Genomic DNA, 16625 nt, shown 5'->3' on the forward strand with positions numbered 1-16625 from the left:
TCAGTGATAGTCGGTGCTTGACTATCAAGAGTGAGTATCTGCTTGTAACTGAGTTTAAGCTGTGTTACGAAGAGGTAGCAAGCTGTGGAAAGGTTACAGTATTGGACAAAGTTGTATAAGTCCTCTCAGCAAACACATTGACCGTTCTTTCTATTTTTCTTAGACAAGCACGTAAAGTTACGTAGCACTATGGATCTTCAGGGTCCAAAGAATAAAGCACATGGGCAAGAAGCGACCCGAAAGTCACATCCAACTGAGAAAACCATAGTGGGGGTTGTCCAGAAATATAGTCAAGATAGCCTGAGGCATCTGCAAGCAGTGAATTCGAGTACAAGAAAGCTTCCTTTCCGGTCCTTGATGCCCAAGTCAAGCTTTGCACGTGCAATTTTTGGTTGAAACATAGCACAACACATCCCGTATAGGAACGAGGACCTAGGGAAGTACTGGTACCAGAACCGCAGGTGTGATCCAATGAACCTGGATTCTGCTGAAATCTATTCGAAAGACGCAAACGAGCTGTCATATAAATACCAGCTGCGATTGCCTGATTCGACGCGAACAAGCCTTCCAAGAGGTGCTGCAAAGGAGGGGGACAAGAACAATTCAGGCAGAAGGAGAGGAAAGGAAGCGAGTGCCGGTGAACTGAAGGGTCGGCAAGACATCCCAAGCCTGCTCCAGGCCTGCTTGGGCCGCTTTTACTGGGTTTCGTTGTCCTGCCAAGCACCGCCACCTGCCACAGCTTTCCTGGGCGTTCGCGCTATCAGATCACTCAATGGGCTTTGTCGTTGAAAGTCGCCTGCTGCCTCAGAAATAATCATCCATCATTCTTTTATCGCGACCACTAGTGCTTTGAGCCATTCTTAAGAAAACCCACGCTGATAACCTGAGAAACGTGTGTAGGAATTCGACGTCTCAGTAAGGGGTAGCTTCTAGGCTGAGTCGGCCCTAGCCTGCGGTAAGCAGCCTCCACCGCTTTCTTCAGTCTGCACCAGATCCACCATCCACCAGGCATTTTCGTCATCCTCCCAATGATCAAGACTGCGCCAGAATAACTTGCACATCCGAGATCAACATTTAAATCTACACGTCTTTTATCGATATATGTTTCCTGCTCTTACGTGACGGAGTAAGAGCGCAGGAGTCAGTCGCTCTTTATAGTCGACCGAGCACCCCCATACCCTTCCTATGTTCCCGACTCGTCGTTCTTGCTATCCTACACGTAGAATCGTCGACCTACGACCTGCGTATTTTCCTTATCTACGATAAAATCCGGCACCGAGCACAGCCATCGTGCTCGCTTCAAAGTTGACCGCTTCCAACCGCCAAAACGAAGTCCTCTAAGCTTCTGCTGTTCTCACTGCTAAAACCGCCCTAGCCCCACCCGACCTGAGTTAACAGAAGTATTTGCCTGGTCTCAAGCGCTGCGCCAATTACCTGCAAATGGGTCAGGGTCAGTCAAAAGGCAGCGATGGAGCTCGCACGCCTACAAACAATGGATCGACCTCAAACCTCGTACCCGATGGCCTCAAACAGTATCCTTCCTTCTCGAAGAGCGATACTCAAGAAAGCAAGGGCAAGAGTCTCCGCAATTCTGTGCGTAGAAAAATGAAGTCAAGCGATGACAAGGACCCAGTCAGCCCACGAGCTTCGGCTTCTGCCTTGTCGAATCTGGACGGCACAAGTCTTGATGGTGGAGATACAGGCTCCATTCGATCCAATCGTTCGGGCTCAGTCAATTCCAAGGTTAATCGTGTTACTTCCAAAGAGTCGTCCACTTCTGCTGCAAGTCCAACGTCTGTGTTCGACGATGACGACGAGGCTCCCTCACCAGGGACTCAGACTCCAGTACGTCCTCCCTCACCTACCAGAGGTAAGACCATTGGTCAAGGCCACAAAGACGTGAACAGGGCGAAGAGAACTGGCGAGGTTGGAGCCGTGTCTGACGAGGGACCACATATGGCGCATCACCACTCCGCCACTCAGAAGGCTGGCGAAAGTATTTTAATCAAACGAGAAGGTCAGGTCATTCCGCGTGCCTCTGATACCAGATCCTCCCTACGAGCCCGACTGGCAGATTTGCCAGGTGCCTCGCCAGGTGGCAGCATGGCAATTCAGGATCTGTCAGAGCCGGATCTAGATGACATGATCTCTCGCCTTTTGGACTCGGGCTACTCGACCAAGGTTACCAAAGCGGTCTGCTTGAAGAATGCAGAAATCACTGCTGTCTGCTCCAAAGCTCGAGAGGTATTCATGTCGCAGCCTGCTCTCATCGAGCTCAACGCTCCGGTCAAAATTGTCGGCGATATCCATGGTCAATATAATGACCTGATAAGACTGTTTGAGATGTGCGGCTTCCCACCAGAATCTAATTACCTGTTTTTGGGGGACTATGTTGACAGAGGTAAGCAGTCCTTGGAAACAATACTGCTTCTATTTTGTTACAAGTTGAAATATCCCGAAAACTTCTTTCTGCTGCGAGGAAATCATGAGTGTGCCAATGTTACGCGTGTCTATGGATTCTACGACGAGTGCAAGCGCAGGTGTAACATCAAGGTTTGGAAAAGCTTCATCGATACTTTCAACTGCATGCCCATCGCAAGCATTGTTGCCGACAAGATCTTCTGTGTGCATGGAGGCTTGTCACCAAGCTTGTCACACATGGATGACATCAGGAATATTGCGCGACCCACAGATGTACCGGATTATGGGCTACTGAACGATCTGCTCTGGAGTGATCCAGCAGACATGGAGCAGGATTGGGAGAGCAACGAAAGAGGCGTCAGCTATTGTTTTGGCAAGAAGGTGATTATTGATTTTCTCGCTCGTCACGACTTTGATCTTGTCTGTCGAGCGCACATGGTGGTCGAGGATGGCTATGAGTTTTTCAACGATCGTTTGCTGGTAACTGTCTTTTCCGCTCCAAATGTAAGTTCTACGATACCGAGATGAGATATCCACTAACGAACTCAGTACTGCGGTGAATTTGACAACTGGGGTGCTGTCATGTCTGTATCCTCGAATCTGCTATGCAGTTTCGAGCTGCTCAAACCTCTCGACTCAAGTGCATTGAAGAACCACATCAAGAAGGGCCGAAATCAGAGGAACAGTATGATCAACAGCCCTGTAAGTTGAATTGCCGGAAAGTTGAAACTTTTACTAACATACATCAGCCTGCTCAACCATCAGCACAAAGCTTCTAGTCGTCTTCACCTCACTCTCAACTCCTTCTCTCCAGACGGTGTTCTCAAGACGGTGTACTTATGCTATCGGCGAAACGCAGACATCTTAAACATACACGGCAAGGGTTGTTTCATCGGGGTTGGGATTGGTCAATGAGATCACGCGCATTTCTTTCCTGAACACCTCAAGTCAGTGAGTTCAGACTTGGTCAAGGCGATTTTGAGAGCAACACAACGTTAAGCTTGTTGACGCGCTTGGACGCGTTACACCTTCACTGTAAGAGTAGCACGTTGAATGAGGCGAAAAGAGGCACGGATGAGCTAAACAGCGCCTAAAGCTATACCTAAATGAATGTCACAAGTGTTTCGGAGCATGAAGAGGACTCGAAATTGTTAATGGCTGACGAGAACGAAGGAATACAGCTTGACCTGCCTGTTTCTTCTTCCATCTACTTGGCCGGATTTGAAACGTGGTCGAGGCACGGAAACAGGCTAGTGGTGTGTTGGACGTGTCTGCGCGACCAATGAGAGAGCTGCCATCTGTCGACGCGTCTGAGGGGCCGTTCTCCCCTTCCAACGTGCTTCTGGCGTGCCTTGGTCATGCATGCAATTGTCCAGCGGCCGGTCGTGCTTTCCTTGCTCATAATGTGATCTCTGATTAACCTTACCCGTACATCTTGCTATAAGATTTCTCCCTACCCCAATTGCTGGACCTCTAGAATGCCTACAATATGAAGGCTGCACCTCTTTTGATTTCCTGGCATGAAGATAGCCTACCCATCTATTCCGTTCACTTCGATCCTCACGGGAAAGGTAGATTAGCGACAGCTGGAGCAGATAACAATATTCGGTTATGGAAGCTCGAAAGAGACGGGGAAGATGCCAAAGTCTCGTTCCTGTCGACGCTGGTTCGACATACACAAACAGTCAATGTCGCCAGGTTCTGTCCAAAAGGTGAAATGCTTGCTTCTGCCGGCGACGACGGGAATGTGATTCTGTGGACCCCATCTGATGCACCCATGCTGGGCATGGGTGAGGATCATGCAGATGACAAAGAGCATTGGCGGATCAAAACAACTTGCCGGACAAACACAGGAGCTGAAATATATGATCTTGCCTGGTCGCCAGACGGTAGATATTTTATCACGGGCGCCATGGACAATACTGCCAGAATCATCGACTCACACTCCGGTAAGCTTCGTCCAGAGCTGCGGCGGACTTAACTAAGACATACTCAGGTAATACTATCCGAGCAATAGCTGAGCACAACCACTACATTCAGGGCGTAGCTTGGGATCCGCTGAACGAGTTCGTTGCAACACAATCATCGGATCGAACAGTCCATATATATGCTTTGAAACTAAAAGACGGAAGCTGTACGCTGTCAACACATGGGAAATTTAACAAGATGGATTTGCCTGGTCGAAGAATATCAACACAGAGTCCTGCTCCTGTAGATCCTACCACGCACAGGCATTCCTCAACCGCAAGTGCTGCAGGCCTAGCCATAGCCTCACCAGCGCCATCCAACCCAGGAACCCCAATGACCACACCTCTGCCTATGGATCCCCCTCTCACAGCGTCCAGTAGACGATCGTCGTTTGGGTCATCGCCTGCTCTCCGTCGATCTGCTTCGCCTGCGCCTTCACTACCCTTACCTGCAGTCAGACAAGAAATCAATTCACCAAGCTTGAATGCAGCTATGGGCGTTGCCGTTCGAAATACCAACATGTACCACAACGAAACATTGACATCCTTTTTCCGCAGGCTGACCTTTTCCTCGGACGGCAGTCTGCTCTTTACCCCCTCCGGTCAATACAAATCACTCCATCATTTGCCTGGCGACCTTGGCAGACCCAGTGAAGATACCACAAATACTGTCTATATTTATACAAGAGCTGGGTTCAATAAACCACCAGTGGCTCATCTGCCAGGTCACAAAAAGCCATCGGTTGCTGTAAGATGCTCACCCATCTTCTATGCCCTCCGAAACCATGTCAAACCAACCCAACAGATCACCATTGATACTTCCTCACAAAGCGAAGCAATACTCCCACTTCCCGAGGCTGTTATCCCGTCTCATCCTTCTACATCTTTCATGGAACCTCCTCCGCTTATGCACTCCGATTCAGTACGGAGTGAGATAAGTAGACCTACATCATCACCCAAACCTGGCGAAACTGAAAACAGTGGTCCACCTCCGGCTTTTGCCTTGCCCTACCGCATGGTCTACGCTGTAGCCACACAAGATGCAGTTCTCCTCTACGATACGCAGCAGACCATTCCACTTTGTGTCGTGAGCAATCTGCACTATGCTACATTCACAGACCTGGCGTGGTCGAACGATGGATTAACGTTGCTAATGTCCTCGAGTGATGGCTTCTGCTCGACCTTATCTTTTGCTCCTGGAGAGCTTGGATCCGTCTACACTGGAGAACATCCCACGTACAAGCATCCACATCCAAATGTGTCAACAACATTATTGGCACCCACAGCTGGCAAGGAAACACCTATGACTACGCCAACACTAGCGTCACCAGGGCTTGCAAAAGTGTCTCCTGCTTTCCCAGTACTTGCAGCACCTTCTCCTGCACCCTCATCAACCAGTTTTCAGATGAGGCCAGGAAGCCCTGCAAGATCAAATTCGCAGTCGTCTGTTGCGACAATGACGTCCGTGTACAACCCACCTGGGAATATGCCTACACCAATCCTGAGTTCGATACCTGGAGTTGCTGTGCCATCGATGACAACGCCTCCACACACACCAATGGGAGTAGGAATCCAGCAGCCAGGGCATCGCAGTGCTGCATCTTCTATCAGCGGAAGTGTACTTGGCAAGAGAGACGTAGAACCGGCGAGCGAAAGCGAAAGAGAAGATGGGAACCAGCCTAAGAAGAGGAGGATAGCACCGACATTGGTGCCGGAGGCACGTCCAAGGACGGAATCTCAATCCTCGGCGGGGACGGCCGACCCAGGACAGGACGTCAGAAAAGTGTGATTAGTCTGAGCGATTCTTCCATCGATGTTTCAAGGTGCTCTCAGAGGCTCGGAATTCGTCTCGTATCGGCGAGGATATTCTTGTTTTAAACCACGGAGTTAATGGAGGGGTTCCTCAGAGGTAAATACCTGAAGAGTTTGTTGAAATTGAGCGTCTTTCGTACTCTGATTTTCATCTACGTATGGATCGATGAAAGTTCTCATCGTACCGTAGTCATGTACTATTTGCTGCAGAAATCCAATTAGGGAAAAGCACATAGCAACAATGAAAACAGGCTTCTGCTGTCATCTCGAAATGTGGCAAAGATAACAGACCTTCCTAGTAGTCGTGAGAATCCATCATCCTTGACTCCCAGAAGCGAAGACTTATGGTCTCTAGCGTGCGGAAACGCCGGTTTATCTCGTGTATAGACTACTGCCGACGCAATCAGGAGATTGGACCTGGTGGAATGCTGCAGGTCCTTCAGACAAAGCGACTGACCGCAGGATGCCGAATGTCACTCGAAACCGATCCTGCCTTGTGCAGCCTTTATCATTAGTGCTGAGAGAGTGGTACACACTCATTCGCATTCGTCTCTTAGACACTCATTCGTTCTTCTATTTTCTGATCAGCTATTGCTTTCGGTCCACGCAATGCCTCCCCCTCCGATACCTCTTCTCCTCAGAGGATTCACTTCTTTGATAATCTGCCTCTCTTTGCCGTCCTCGTCCACCTTCGTTTCCGTCAGGTCAGGCTCATACGCGTACCCAACGAAATCAACAAATCCAAGACGTCGATAGAAATCCTCCAGTCCAGCTGCCATTATCACAACGGAGGGTAATTGCTCCTCTCTGGCACGGTCCAACCCTTCTTGCACGAGTTTCGTAGCAATTCCACGACCGTGATAGATAGGTAAGACACCAAGGAGTTCCAGCGACCAATGGTCTGGACGGCAGCTGAAGTACTGCTGTATGAATGGGTATACGGTAGATCCAAACAACCACTTCTGCATTGGTCGAGGGTCTTCTGTGGTAGGCATGCGTGCGGCACGGTTTGGTATGAGAGCTCTATGGATGCGGAGGGCGAGCGAGACGAGTGGTTGGATGTATCTCCTGAGATCCCACCAGCCTCCTATGCCCCAGAGCTTTTCGCTGCCTAGGCCGACTCTCGACCATTGTGCGACGCCTGTGATTTTTTGTCCGTTGGGACCTGTGAGCACTTCATCATTGGGCAGAGTTGACCCAGACTCTGGCGTGTCGTAGCTCACGACGAATAAATTTGTGTAGCCCCACCACCTCTCGAGGAGTACATGGTAGTAGGCCCGGATGTAATCATCAGGATATTGCTTGCGGTAAGGAAAGAAGTAGTCATTGAGCTCCTCATCATAGAAAGCCTGGGTGAAGACATGAACTATAGCAGGCAGGTCTTTGTGTGTTGCGAGACGTAGGGGCATCTCATCAAGAGGCTATGGAAGCCGCTGATGGGAAATATCAGGGACAACGTGAAAGAGTGGTTAATACTGGATACTCGAGCTCGGCAAGGGCAGAAATCTTCATCATCAAAGCAAAATAAAAGCAAATATTCACGGATCGTCAATGCTGAGTCAGGATTGGTCTCATGTAATGCTTGGTTCGAAGATACTGGCGAGCAAGAATGCGCGAGGTGTACGCGTCGTGACTGCCGAAAGTCTCGGTCAGATACAATCGAGATTTCGTAAAGCTGGTTCGACCACAGCAACCTCTGCGGTAGTGTTTCCTGTAGAAGCTCTTCCTACTACTGTGTGTAGTCCCAAGTGTGTTTTTGACCACTTGATCGATAGCAAATTTATTCGCGATGCAAGACGGGCGATGTCCACGCGCGGCCGCCTTCATAGACCACGGCGCCACGAAAATGGAGTAGCGGGACATCTCGACAGAAAGTACTACTAGTACGGTCTAGCGACTCGAACCTGATCGACTGCGCGAATTTCGTGTTGCAAACGACGGTCGCCGGAGTCTTGTGTATGACATCCCAAGGACTTTCAGCAAGCGAGCCTGTTGTGCCTGAACCTCGAAGCGGGGCCACTTACACCATCCTAGTCCGCGCTAGTGCGACATCAACGCAAGCCTGAGTGGCATGTGGCTAAGTGGATTACTTGCCGTGTCTCCTTCCTGCCGAGCGTTTAGCGAAAGGTTAAGTGCTTCATGCTCTTCTGTGGACAATTCTCGCTCGAGTATACCAGAAGTGCGAGCAAGGCTCTTCGAGGAATGGCACGTCGGGACAAAATCCTCCGTTCATTGTGTGGTATGTTGGTACCAACGTGTAATCATCTGGACCAGCATGGCATAGGAACGACTTTAGCTGCTTGCAGTCGCCTCTATGGCAAAGTCCTCTGCATCAGGAAAGAGTTGATGCACTACATTTTTCATGGTGTCTTTGCAGACTCGCTATATTCAATAAGCCATTGTGATTACTTTCTGATTATCCTAGCCTCGCTGTCCGTGCTGTCATGAGAATGACCTGATCTCGCATCGAAAGTCGTGATGTTGTACTCGCTCAGGTCTGGTCTCAGTTTGATCGGCTTCGAGTCGCTTGACCTTGTCTTGATGGCTGACGCAGTACCACGCGTGCGACTCTTACCAATGGTGTCCAATGGGATCCCCTCTCTTCCTGTAAGCGAGCGCTTCGAATTTGTTCCTGTGTGATTCCCATTGCTTGACGTCAAGGTTGTCTGCCACCAGCTATTGCCTATCGATGTGTTGAATAACCGCAGGCTGCGGTTTATACCTGGTAGTGTTGCGGTGATAATGCTATAGATGAGCTGAACCTGTCGATATACAACTGCATTGGTGAGGTTCGTACCCGGGCTTGAAGAGGTGACCTGCCGTTGAACGGACTGCGCGTGTAAGGCAATTAGGACGATAATGCTGTACGGAGGTTAGCAAGCTGTTTGAGGGATTGGGAGTCGACCTACACAAGCCTTGGTAAGAAAGAGAGAACGACTGTAACTTTCCGCGCAACGGCCATCTGCAGTGGTATCACCACAACTACAGACAGAATGAAGATCAGGATCTCACTGGCCGCGTCTGTGATTGCTATGCCAGTGAATCTTCCGCTCTGACATATGTAAGCAGATGCTGAGATATGTAAGTACGGAGAAGGTGGACACACCAGGTTCGAGCAGAAAGGCCTTTCGTAGCCAACCTGTGCGAGCGGACCACAGTTGACTGTGGCTGTCAATATTACACCCAGTCCCCATGCGACACACATGCCTGACACCACATCGCAGAGTATGAGATGCCTCTCCATGTCGATGCTGAACAGTCTCCGAAAAAGAGCCACGATTGAGCATTTGGTGAGGACGAGGGTCGCGAAGAAGAGAAGCTCGGAAGCTATTACCAGCTGCTTCACTGTCAGTAACAACTTGTGGCCTGCAAACGAGATCGTGTACGTGCCTTCCCAAGTGCGCGACCGTCAGACAAGCTGACCACATCAAATGACTGTCCAAGCCCACGAGCAACTCCAGCGAATATGATTACATACTGAATGACTCCAGTAAACTTAAGCAAGCCAGTTAGTGCAATCGAGAGCCTGCGGTGTGTGTTCGACTTACTGTAGCAGCCACAGCCAGAAAATCATTCATGCCCAGGTGTTTCAACGAAGACACAGTCCGAAGAGCAAGTATCATCGGACAGTAGACACAACAGATAATGGCAACAACCAGCACCTTTCCTCTCTGGTCGTCTTTGCTGATGGCAAACCATCTATCACCACCTAAATTCGGAGCTTCCATAGTCGCGCTATGCGATGGTCCTCGAGGCAGATTCCCGATGTTGTTAGAGGATTGGATTTCGTGCACATTAAGCACGGTGATCTGCTTGCGAAACCAAGGATGTCAAGTAACGAGAAGGCGTAGTGACAGCCAGGCTCTGGGCCGCTAGCATAAGCACGTCACGGGAGGAGTTGCAAGAAAGAACAAGTCCAATACGTCCGAAGCTGGTGCTTGCGGCGCCTGCTAGTACCTTTTACTGCCAACAACCTGTGAGTTCTTAGCTGAATCTTGCAGTTCCATCAGTACGATTTGTGCCCGAATGAATCCGGTCTTTCGTGTCTGTTCTGCTCGTCAAACTCTGAAGCCATTTTGATGAGCCAAGAATCCTGTAAAGTTCACAGGGGAAGTGCAGGGAGGCAGAACAAAACCGCAACGTCAAATCACGCGTCTGAGCCGGGAAATGTGTCCGGCCGTGTGATGAGTGGTTTTAGTGCGCCGCTAGCATCTGTATGGGATGTGCCTTCTTCGACTGTGGTATGGCAGGACATGGTGAATGCAGTCTTAGGTCAGACAAGGGGCGCCAGGTAGTGCGGTGCAGAGTCGGAGCAAGGTATCGTGGTGGCATGTTCCGCGACTCAACCCATTCAGTGTTGGCGTGCTCGTTGCTGGGATATCTCCATCACTGGCAGTGCGACAGCGTCTTTTGAATTGCCTGAAAATATAATACATTTTTCTCTCATGTAGTACTGAGAGTACTGTGTGGTTGCGACAATGGCGGGCGTATTACACCCTTGATGTTGCAGGTCTGATCTTGCACCGATCGTGCTTTGTCAATCTGCACGATCAGTTCGTTTCAGCGTCGCAGTCCCGCCAAGTCTGCACGAACTTGAAGTCGAGAATCGGGGTTGAACCTGCTTGAACCGGAACGCCGGCCCGGTGCTTGCGGCGCTTGTCAGGCGCGACCAGGTTCTGGTTTGTCTTCAACCACCACCACCATCGGCATCCAGGCTCCTCAATGCATCTCACTACTCGCTTGGCTGCGTTGATCATCTCAAAAGTCCTGTATCTCGAACAAGTGTCGAATTCTCCGGCTTCCCTGACCTATCAGGCAAGCGGGCTCATGGTCCATAGTCACTCTTGTCACGTCTCCACGGCAGCATCAACACATGGTGCGTTATGACCATTCGCAAGGTGGGTATGAAAGCTGAATATTGCTTTATGATCAATCTGTGCTGACACACGGAGTAGGAGCTGCTTTCGACGCTTCGTCAACTGGGCTGGACTGGTCACCGCTCGATAGAGTCATGCTAATACAAGAAGCGATCTTCAGGACATGCTGGTCAGCATGTGTCGCCAGGACTTTAGCTGCTTCACATCCTTGTAGCATCCACCCGTCCTGGTCAGTCTAAGATGCCTTGGCACAATGCGACCATGTACACGCTACTTCAAAGTGCCTAGTACTACGAGCCGAGTCGAAAGCCTCCAGCTTCAGTTCGGAGTCATCCTTCTCATCAATCCTGCAATACCTGCGCATGTGTGATCAGAACTAACTCTAGGTAAAGATCGTAGAAGCCGTCCCTTCTTCTGATCTTCACATCGGCTTTCCCTGATTCTACCTGGCTTCGAACCACCATGGACGACAAGCTACAGTCAACAACGATTACCAACCATGGACTCAACGACACAGAGCTTGCTAGTGCCGATGTCGTCGTTGTGGAAAAGGCCGGTACTTCCAGAGACGCTGAACACATGCGACGTCTGGGCAGGAAACAGGAGCTACGGGTGAGCATGCTTGACTCGATGCCAGGATCGTGACTGATTTGTCCTGAAAAGCGTAATTTTGGGTTTCTCTCTATTATGGGCTTCGCAATGATCCTCATGAGCTCGTGGCAAACCATGCTTTCGTAAGTCACCTTCTAGGAAATCATGGACCACGAACTGATAGCCACATTGTGTCGTTGCATTTGGGCTCTTCAATGGTGGCACAGCCGGGCTCATCTACACGTACCTCATTGTGAGTACCGCACTGGTCAGGCGGATTCGGGTTTCTGAGCTCACACATCAACAGAATTTGCACCTCGCCGTGCCCAGAAAGTACTTTCATACTTCATCGGCTGGCTCTGTACCCTGGGTTGGCAAAGTGGAGTAGCTATTGGATGCTTCCTGGCTGGAACACAAATACAAGGTCTTATCATACTGAATGATGATTCCTACGTCTACGCAAGATGGCACGGTACTCTGCTCACTATGGCCATGGCACTTTTCGTCTTTGTCTTCAATACTTTTCTGGCTCGACACCTGCCGTTGATCGAAGGTCTCGTGCTCTGCTTGCACCTCGGTGGTTTCGTGGCTATTCTGGTACCACTGTGGGTGTTGGGACCGCGTGGTAACTCACACGAAATTTGGACAAAGTTCGATAATCTCGGAGGTTGGGATTCGAGTAAGCTAAACTTTTTGTTTGCAGACTCTATATCACTAATCTAATTCGCCAGCTGGTTTGTCGGTCCTGGTGGGCCTCATTACACCCTTGACTTCTCTGCTCGGTGCCGACGCCGCAGTGCACATGGCTGAAGAATTGAAAGATGCAGGCAGGATCCTTCCTCGAGCTATGATCTGGACCTCAGCAATCAACGGCGTGCTGGGCTTCACTATGCTAGTGTATGTACCTGTACATAACCGTCATTTAACGCCACTAATCCAGAGATAGGACCTTCTGTTACACACTTGGTGACCTCGAAGAAATCGTTGCCACCCCCACTGGCTTCCCCTTCATTCAGGTCTTCTACAACGCAACTGGATCAAAAGGCGGTGCCACTGCAATGACGCTAATCCTCACTGTCTCATCAACCGCAAATGCAATGACAAACATGGCAACGGCATCACGACAACTCTGGGCCTTTGCTCGCGACGGAGGAGTCCCCTTCCACAGATGGTTCGCTACAGTTCAGCCACGATTCGAGATTCCTCTCAACGCAGTCGTCTTCACCGCAATGTTCACAATCCTCTTCTCCCTGGTCAACATCGGCTCAACCGTGGCCTTCAATCAAATCTTGTCTCTCGGCCTGGGCGCACTGCTAATCTCATACTTCATCTCGATCTTCTGCGTTACCCTGAGACGAATCCGTGGCCAACCACTTCTTCCCTCTTCTTTCCAGCTGGGCAAGTTGGGCCTTCCGATCAACATTCTATCATTATGTTTCTTGGCAGTGGGCTGGGTGATGAGCTTCTTTCCGGCAATGGCTCATCCGACACCACAATCTATGAATTGGTCGAGTTTGACGTTTTCGTCGGTGATGATCTTGGGGGCGATCTACTATGTTCTCAAGGCGAGACATCATTATGTGGGGCCTGTTGAGTATGTTCAGAAAACAGTCTAAGAGTGCGAGGGGGCCCGTCGACATATCTGCCTCGAGAGCTGCTCTTAGGCCGAGTTCATCTGCGATAAATCACGATCTGCCAGGGTTGGCTCGTAATCTCTGGCAGTCTATCTATCAGCTGAGGATTCTCTATATTAGCTGTCGCTTAGCACAAGGACAACAATTTCAGCCTGTCAAACTCGCATGTTCTGATTCCCAGATGTCTATGTCTGTGTCTTTGTTCTATACGTTTACTGGCGCCAATATCCCAATATGCTTAGCAAGCCATGCTCAGGTTGACAAATGACGAGGCAGGCGAGGCTCGTCCTTGCCATAAGGCTGCTCAGCAGCTTCTCTAGCCAGATCGTTGACCCATCTCTTATTCGGGTGCAGCATCTCCGTCCCTGAGACTGCCGAAGCGAGATATAGCCATGACAACGCATTCCCCACAGTGTGCACCTCATCGCTCACATGAGTTCTGGCATAGTCGCTCATGCGCCGATACAGCTCATCATCTGTGCAAAGATCGTACAAGTGCTTCGCGACACCATCATGATCACCCCGAGGCACAAGATAGCCGCTCTTGCCGTGCTCGATTTGCAATGGTATTCCACCAGTTTGAGATGCAATGACCGGCTTGCCCTTGTGAAGTGCTTCTGAGACCTTCACTTCGAAACCTTCTCGCGTCGACAGCTGCAAGGCGACTTTCGCCATGGACATAATGGCGTTGAGCATTTGGTCACTTGGTCCGAGACGCGCGACGATTATGTCGTCTCGGAATTCGGCGAACTGGTCTTTGATCAAGGACATGGTTTCGTCGAAGATCATCGAACCGTCAGGGTCGTCGATCGAGGAATGGCCGCATAACACAAGCTGTGGGGTTTTGCTGAGAGATACGTCGGAGTCCTTGAGCATCTTTCTGAGTTTTCCGTAGCTCTTGATCACATCAGGGATGCCCTTGGATGGGTCAAAACGAGCTATCTGTGTAATGTAGGGACGTTTCGGATATGCTAGTTGTGGCATGCCTTGCTGTTGGCACTGCTGCCGGAGGATGTGCAAGTAGTACTTGACGTCCCAGTCTTGCATGTCCTTGTTCAGGCCGTCGAGCCTAGGGAGGTTAGTATTGCACCAGTTGTGGCGAATCTTGACTTACCAGTCTGTTGTCGCTGGCAACCAAGCGAGTGTTTCTGGGCGAACATCGCTAGGAACGAAGGTGCGGACTGGATGACTGATGAACATGTCGGCTTTCCGGACGTTCTGCCACATATACTTCCAGACATGAGCGGCAGCACTTCCTTCGTCCTGTTACTAGTGAGTATGTCTGTTGAAGTTGGGCGCAATAGACTTCGGCTTACCTGCACAAGATCGTCTCGAACCTCGATATGGCTTCGGAAAAGAATTGGTCGTTGCTCATCCTGCTCTTTGGCGATAGAGATCAGTTGCGGCATTTGTGGATCGTCAACAATGATCACATCAGCTCCTCCCTCAGTTCGCGGCCTCAAAGGGCCCTTTTCCTGCAGCCAATACCTTTTTGCATTTTCTGTAATCCAATCACTGATTTTGGACAGCTGTTCATCGGTTGCGCGGACATCAGGTGGTACAGCACCTTGCAAGATATTGTGGTTAGTCTTAGTTATACGGAAGACATCTGGTCTCGGTTTTGGCACAAACCTACTTAAGTCAGCAGGCATATCACACATGCATCAGTCCATACCATTCCATATGTACACCCTGCTGGCGAACGAAGCGTAACAGTGCATGTCGCATCAAGGCGACACCACCACCTTGTGGTGTGGCACTGAAGAAGACGATGCGTAGATTCTTGTCCTTGACAGCCTTGATGTGTTTCTGCACGGCATTCCATGTTGGCTCCCGTACAGATTTTTGATACTGCTCTGCCGTTGCAAGATGGATCTGTCCAGCTATATCAACTTGTACTTCATTGTGATGATTGATGGCAATACGTGGTTGCTTTGTAGGTGCAAAGGTGCTTGGAAATAGTTAGCCTCGTCCATACGTGCAACCTACAGACCTTTACTCACGCTAAACACTTGCGTGCTGCCGAGTCTGCAAGCTCATCCACGTTCTCAATTGGAGTATTGTCATCGAGTATGGAAGTGCTCTTGAAAACGACGGGGACGATATCCAGCTCAGCCCACAATCGCGAGCATAGTTTGGGAGCAGCAGAATCAAGCTCAACAGTCACACCTGCGCCTAGTAGCTTACAAACATGCTCTTTTCGATAGGTGGCAAGGCTTCCAATAACATGATTTTCGATTGTACCGCTGTGTTCATCAACGTTGTCGCCCTCAACTACAGAGACCTGGTGAACCGCGAAGTCCACACTATAGGTTCCATCGTGGATTGCTATTCCAACTGAAACCTCCTTGTCATTCTTCTTGAAAATGGCAAGACCGGCCCATAGCTCCTGTGTCGTGTAACGACCGATGTCAGCCGTGGTGGCCTTTCGAAATCGCAAACTTCAGTACAGACTCACGCTAAAGTTGACAGATATATCAGACTCGTCTGGCGTGATGACACTTTGTCGACGTTTCTGTTGTCCTGAAGTTACAGCAACGAAGTCGTGACGAGTCTGAACCGAATGTCGTCGCTTGCCCTGACTGGCAGGCCGCTCGGCAGAGGTCATGGTGGAATCAAATGCGCTTGGACAACAGTTGTGGTTCTTTCTGGTCAAGCAGCGACCTCACTGTTGAGAGACGATGTAAGGCTCGGTCTCATCGAGCGTCCAAGCCGTGGTGATTCAATAGATGGACCTGGGTCGTTATGAGGAGAGGAATACCAGCCAGATTTCCAAATGTGGATGTTCGATCGATAAGTGAGAGATATCTGTCAAGCACCAGCATGACAAAGTAGTTACTCATTGTTTCTGTCAATCGAGATTCGTGAGCATATGACATCAACAGCAGTGGGTACGTAGATATTGATATGGGCAGAAGCAACGGATGCATATCCCACGCTGGCGGGCACGGTGGTTTGGAATCCTTGTATAATCAGGGGTCGAAAAAGACGTCAGCACAAATGACGACAATACAGGAAAGAGCAGTGGGCTGATACTGCTGTGATTGTGTTCCTGCCGCTGAAGTAGCAGCAAGATGGCCAAGAAATACCAAGCGTCAGAGTTCTGCAACCAGCGATCAAACATGAAAGAGGAATTCTTCTTATGAGCTTCAATGGCTGTGTTTCTCGAAGCGAGGCGAGGCGACCGTACTCGCTCAATCTACGATGCGCTAATCGCTTGGCTCCCGCAGGTTGTTCGTCATGTCTTTCACTGGCCGAGCCGCTGGCAGCACGTGGCAATGGAAAGCTACAGTAGGCGGTCTCTCATCGAAGACATCCAAGAG

The 16625-nt window shown here is 50.0% G+C and overlaps 6 protein-coding genes across 6 annotated transcripts; 4 read left to right on the forward strand and 2 right to left on the reverse strand.

Annotated features, from left to right (window-relative positions):
* Positions 1 to 1440: 1440 nt before the first annotated feature.
* pzh1 (serine/threonine protein phosphatase Pzh1) lies at positions 1441 to 3200 on the forward strand (the record flags this gene model as incomplete). Its single annotated transcript, XM_064900695.1, has 3 exons — positions 1441 to 2925; positions 2971 to 3123; positions 3171 to 3200. The coding sequence occupies 3 exons, from the start codon at positions 1441 to 1443 to the stop codon at positions 3198 to 3200; spliced, it is 1668 nt and encodes a 555-aa protein (XP_064754007.1).
* Positions 3201 to 3910: 710 nt separating this feature from the next.
* On the forward strand, positions 3911 to 6177 carry CAC2 (Chromatin assembly factor 1 subunit; the record flags this gene model as incomplete). Its single annotated transcript, XM_064900696.1, has 2 exons — positions 3911 to 4370; positions 4439 to 6177. 2 exons carry the CDS (start codon positions 3911 to 3913, stop codon positions 6175 to 6177), a joined length of 2199 nt encoding a protein of 732 aa, XP_064754008.1.
* A 607-nt stretch (positions 6178 to 6784) lies between these two features.
* Positions 6785 to 7609, reverse strand: LTR64_006366 (uncharacterized protein; the record flags this gene model as incomplete). Its single annotated transcript, XM_064900697.1, has 1 exon — positions 6785 to 7609. The coding sequence occupies one exon, from the start codon at positions 7607 to 7609 to the stop codon at positions 6785 to 6787; it is 825 nt and encodes a 274-aa protein (XP_064754009.1).
* A 3930-nt stretch (positions 7610 to 11539) lies between these two features.
* Positions 11540 to 12056, forward strand: LTR64_006367 (uncharacterized protein; the record flags this gene model as incomplete). The annotated part of the gene is made up of 2 exons (XM_064900698.1): positions 11540 to 11689; positions 11853 to 12056. 2 exons carry the CDS (start codon positions 11540 to 11542, stop codon positions 12054 to 12056), a joined length of 354 nt encoding a protein of 117 aa, XP_064754010.1.
* A 98-nt stretch (positions 12057 to 12154) lies between these two features.
* LTR64_006368 (uncharacterized protein) lies at positions 12155 to 13284 on the forward strand (the record flags this gene model as incomplete). Its single annotated transcript, XM_064900699.1, has 3 exons — positions 12155 to 12347; positions 12400 to 12565; positions 12615 to 13284. The coding sequence occupies 3 exons, from the start codon at positions 12155 to 12157 to the stop codon at positions 13282 to 13284; spliced, it is 1029 nt and encodes a 342-aa protein (XP_064754011.1).
* Positions 13285 to 13554: 270 nt separating this feature from the next.
* Positions 13555 to 15910, reverse strand: LTR64_006369 (uncharacterized protein; the record flags this gene model as incomplete). Its single annotated transcript, XM_064900700.1, has 6 exons — positions 13555 to 14371; positions 14417 to 14565; positions 14619 to 14934; positions 14978 to 15253; positions 15306 to 15727; positions 15761 to 15910. 6 exons carry the CDS (start codon positions 15908 to 15910, stop codon positions 13555 to 13557), a joined length of 2130 nt encoding a protein of 709 aa, XP_064754012.1.
* Between the last annotated feature and the right edge of the window lie 715 nt (positions 15911 to 16625).

The sequence above is a fragment of the Lithohypha guttulata genome (assembly GCF_036872675.1).
Source record: "Lithohypha guttulata strain CCFEE 5908 chromosome Unknown scaffold_4, whole genome shotgun sequence".
Taxonomy (NCBI): domain Eukaryota; kingdom Fungi; phylum Ascomycota; class Eurotiomycetes; order Chaetothyriales; family Trichomeriaceae; genus Lithohypha; species Lithohypha guttulata.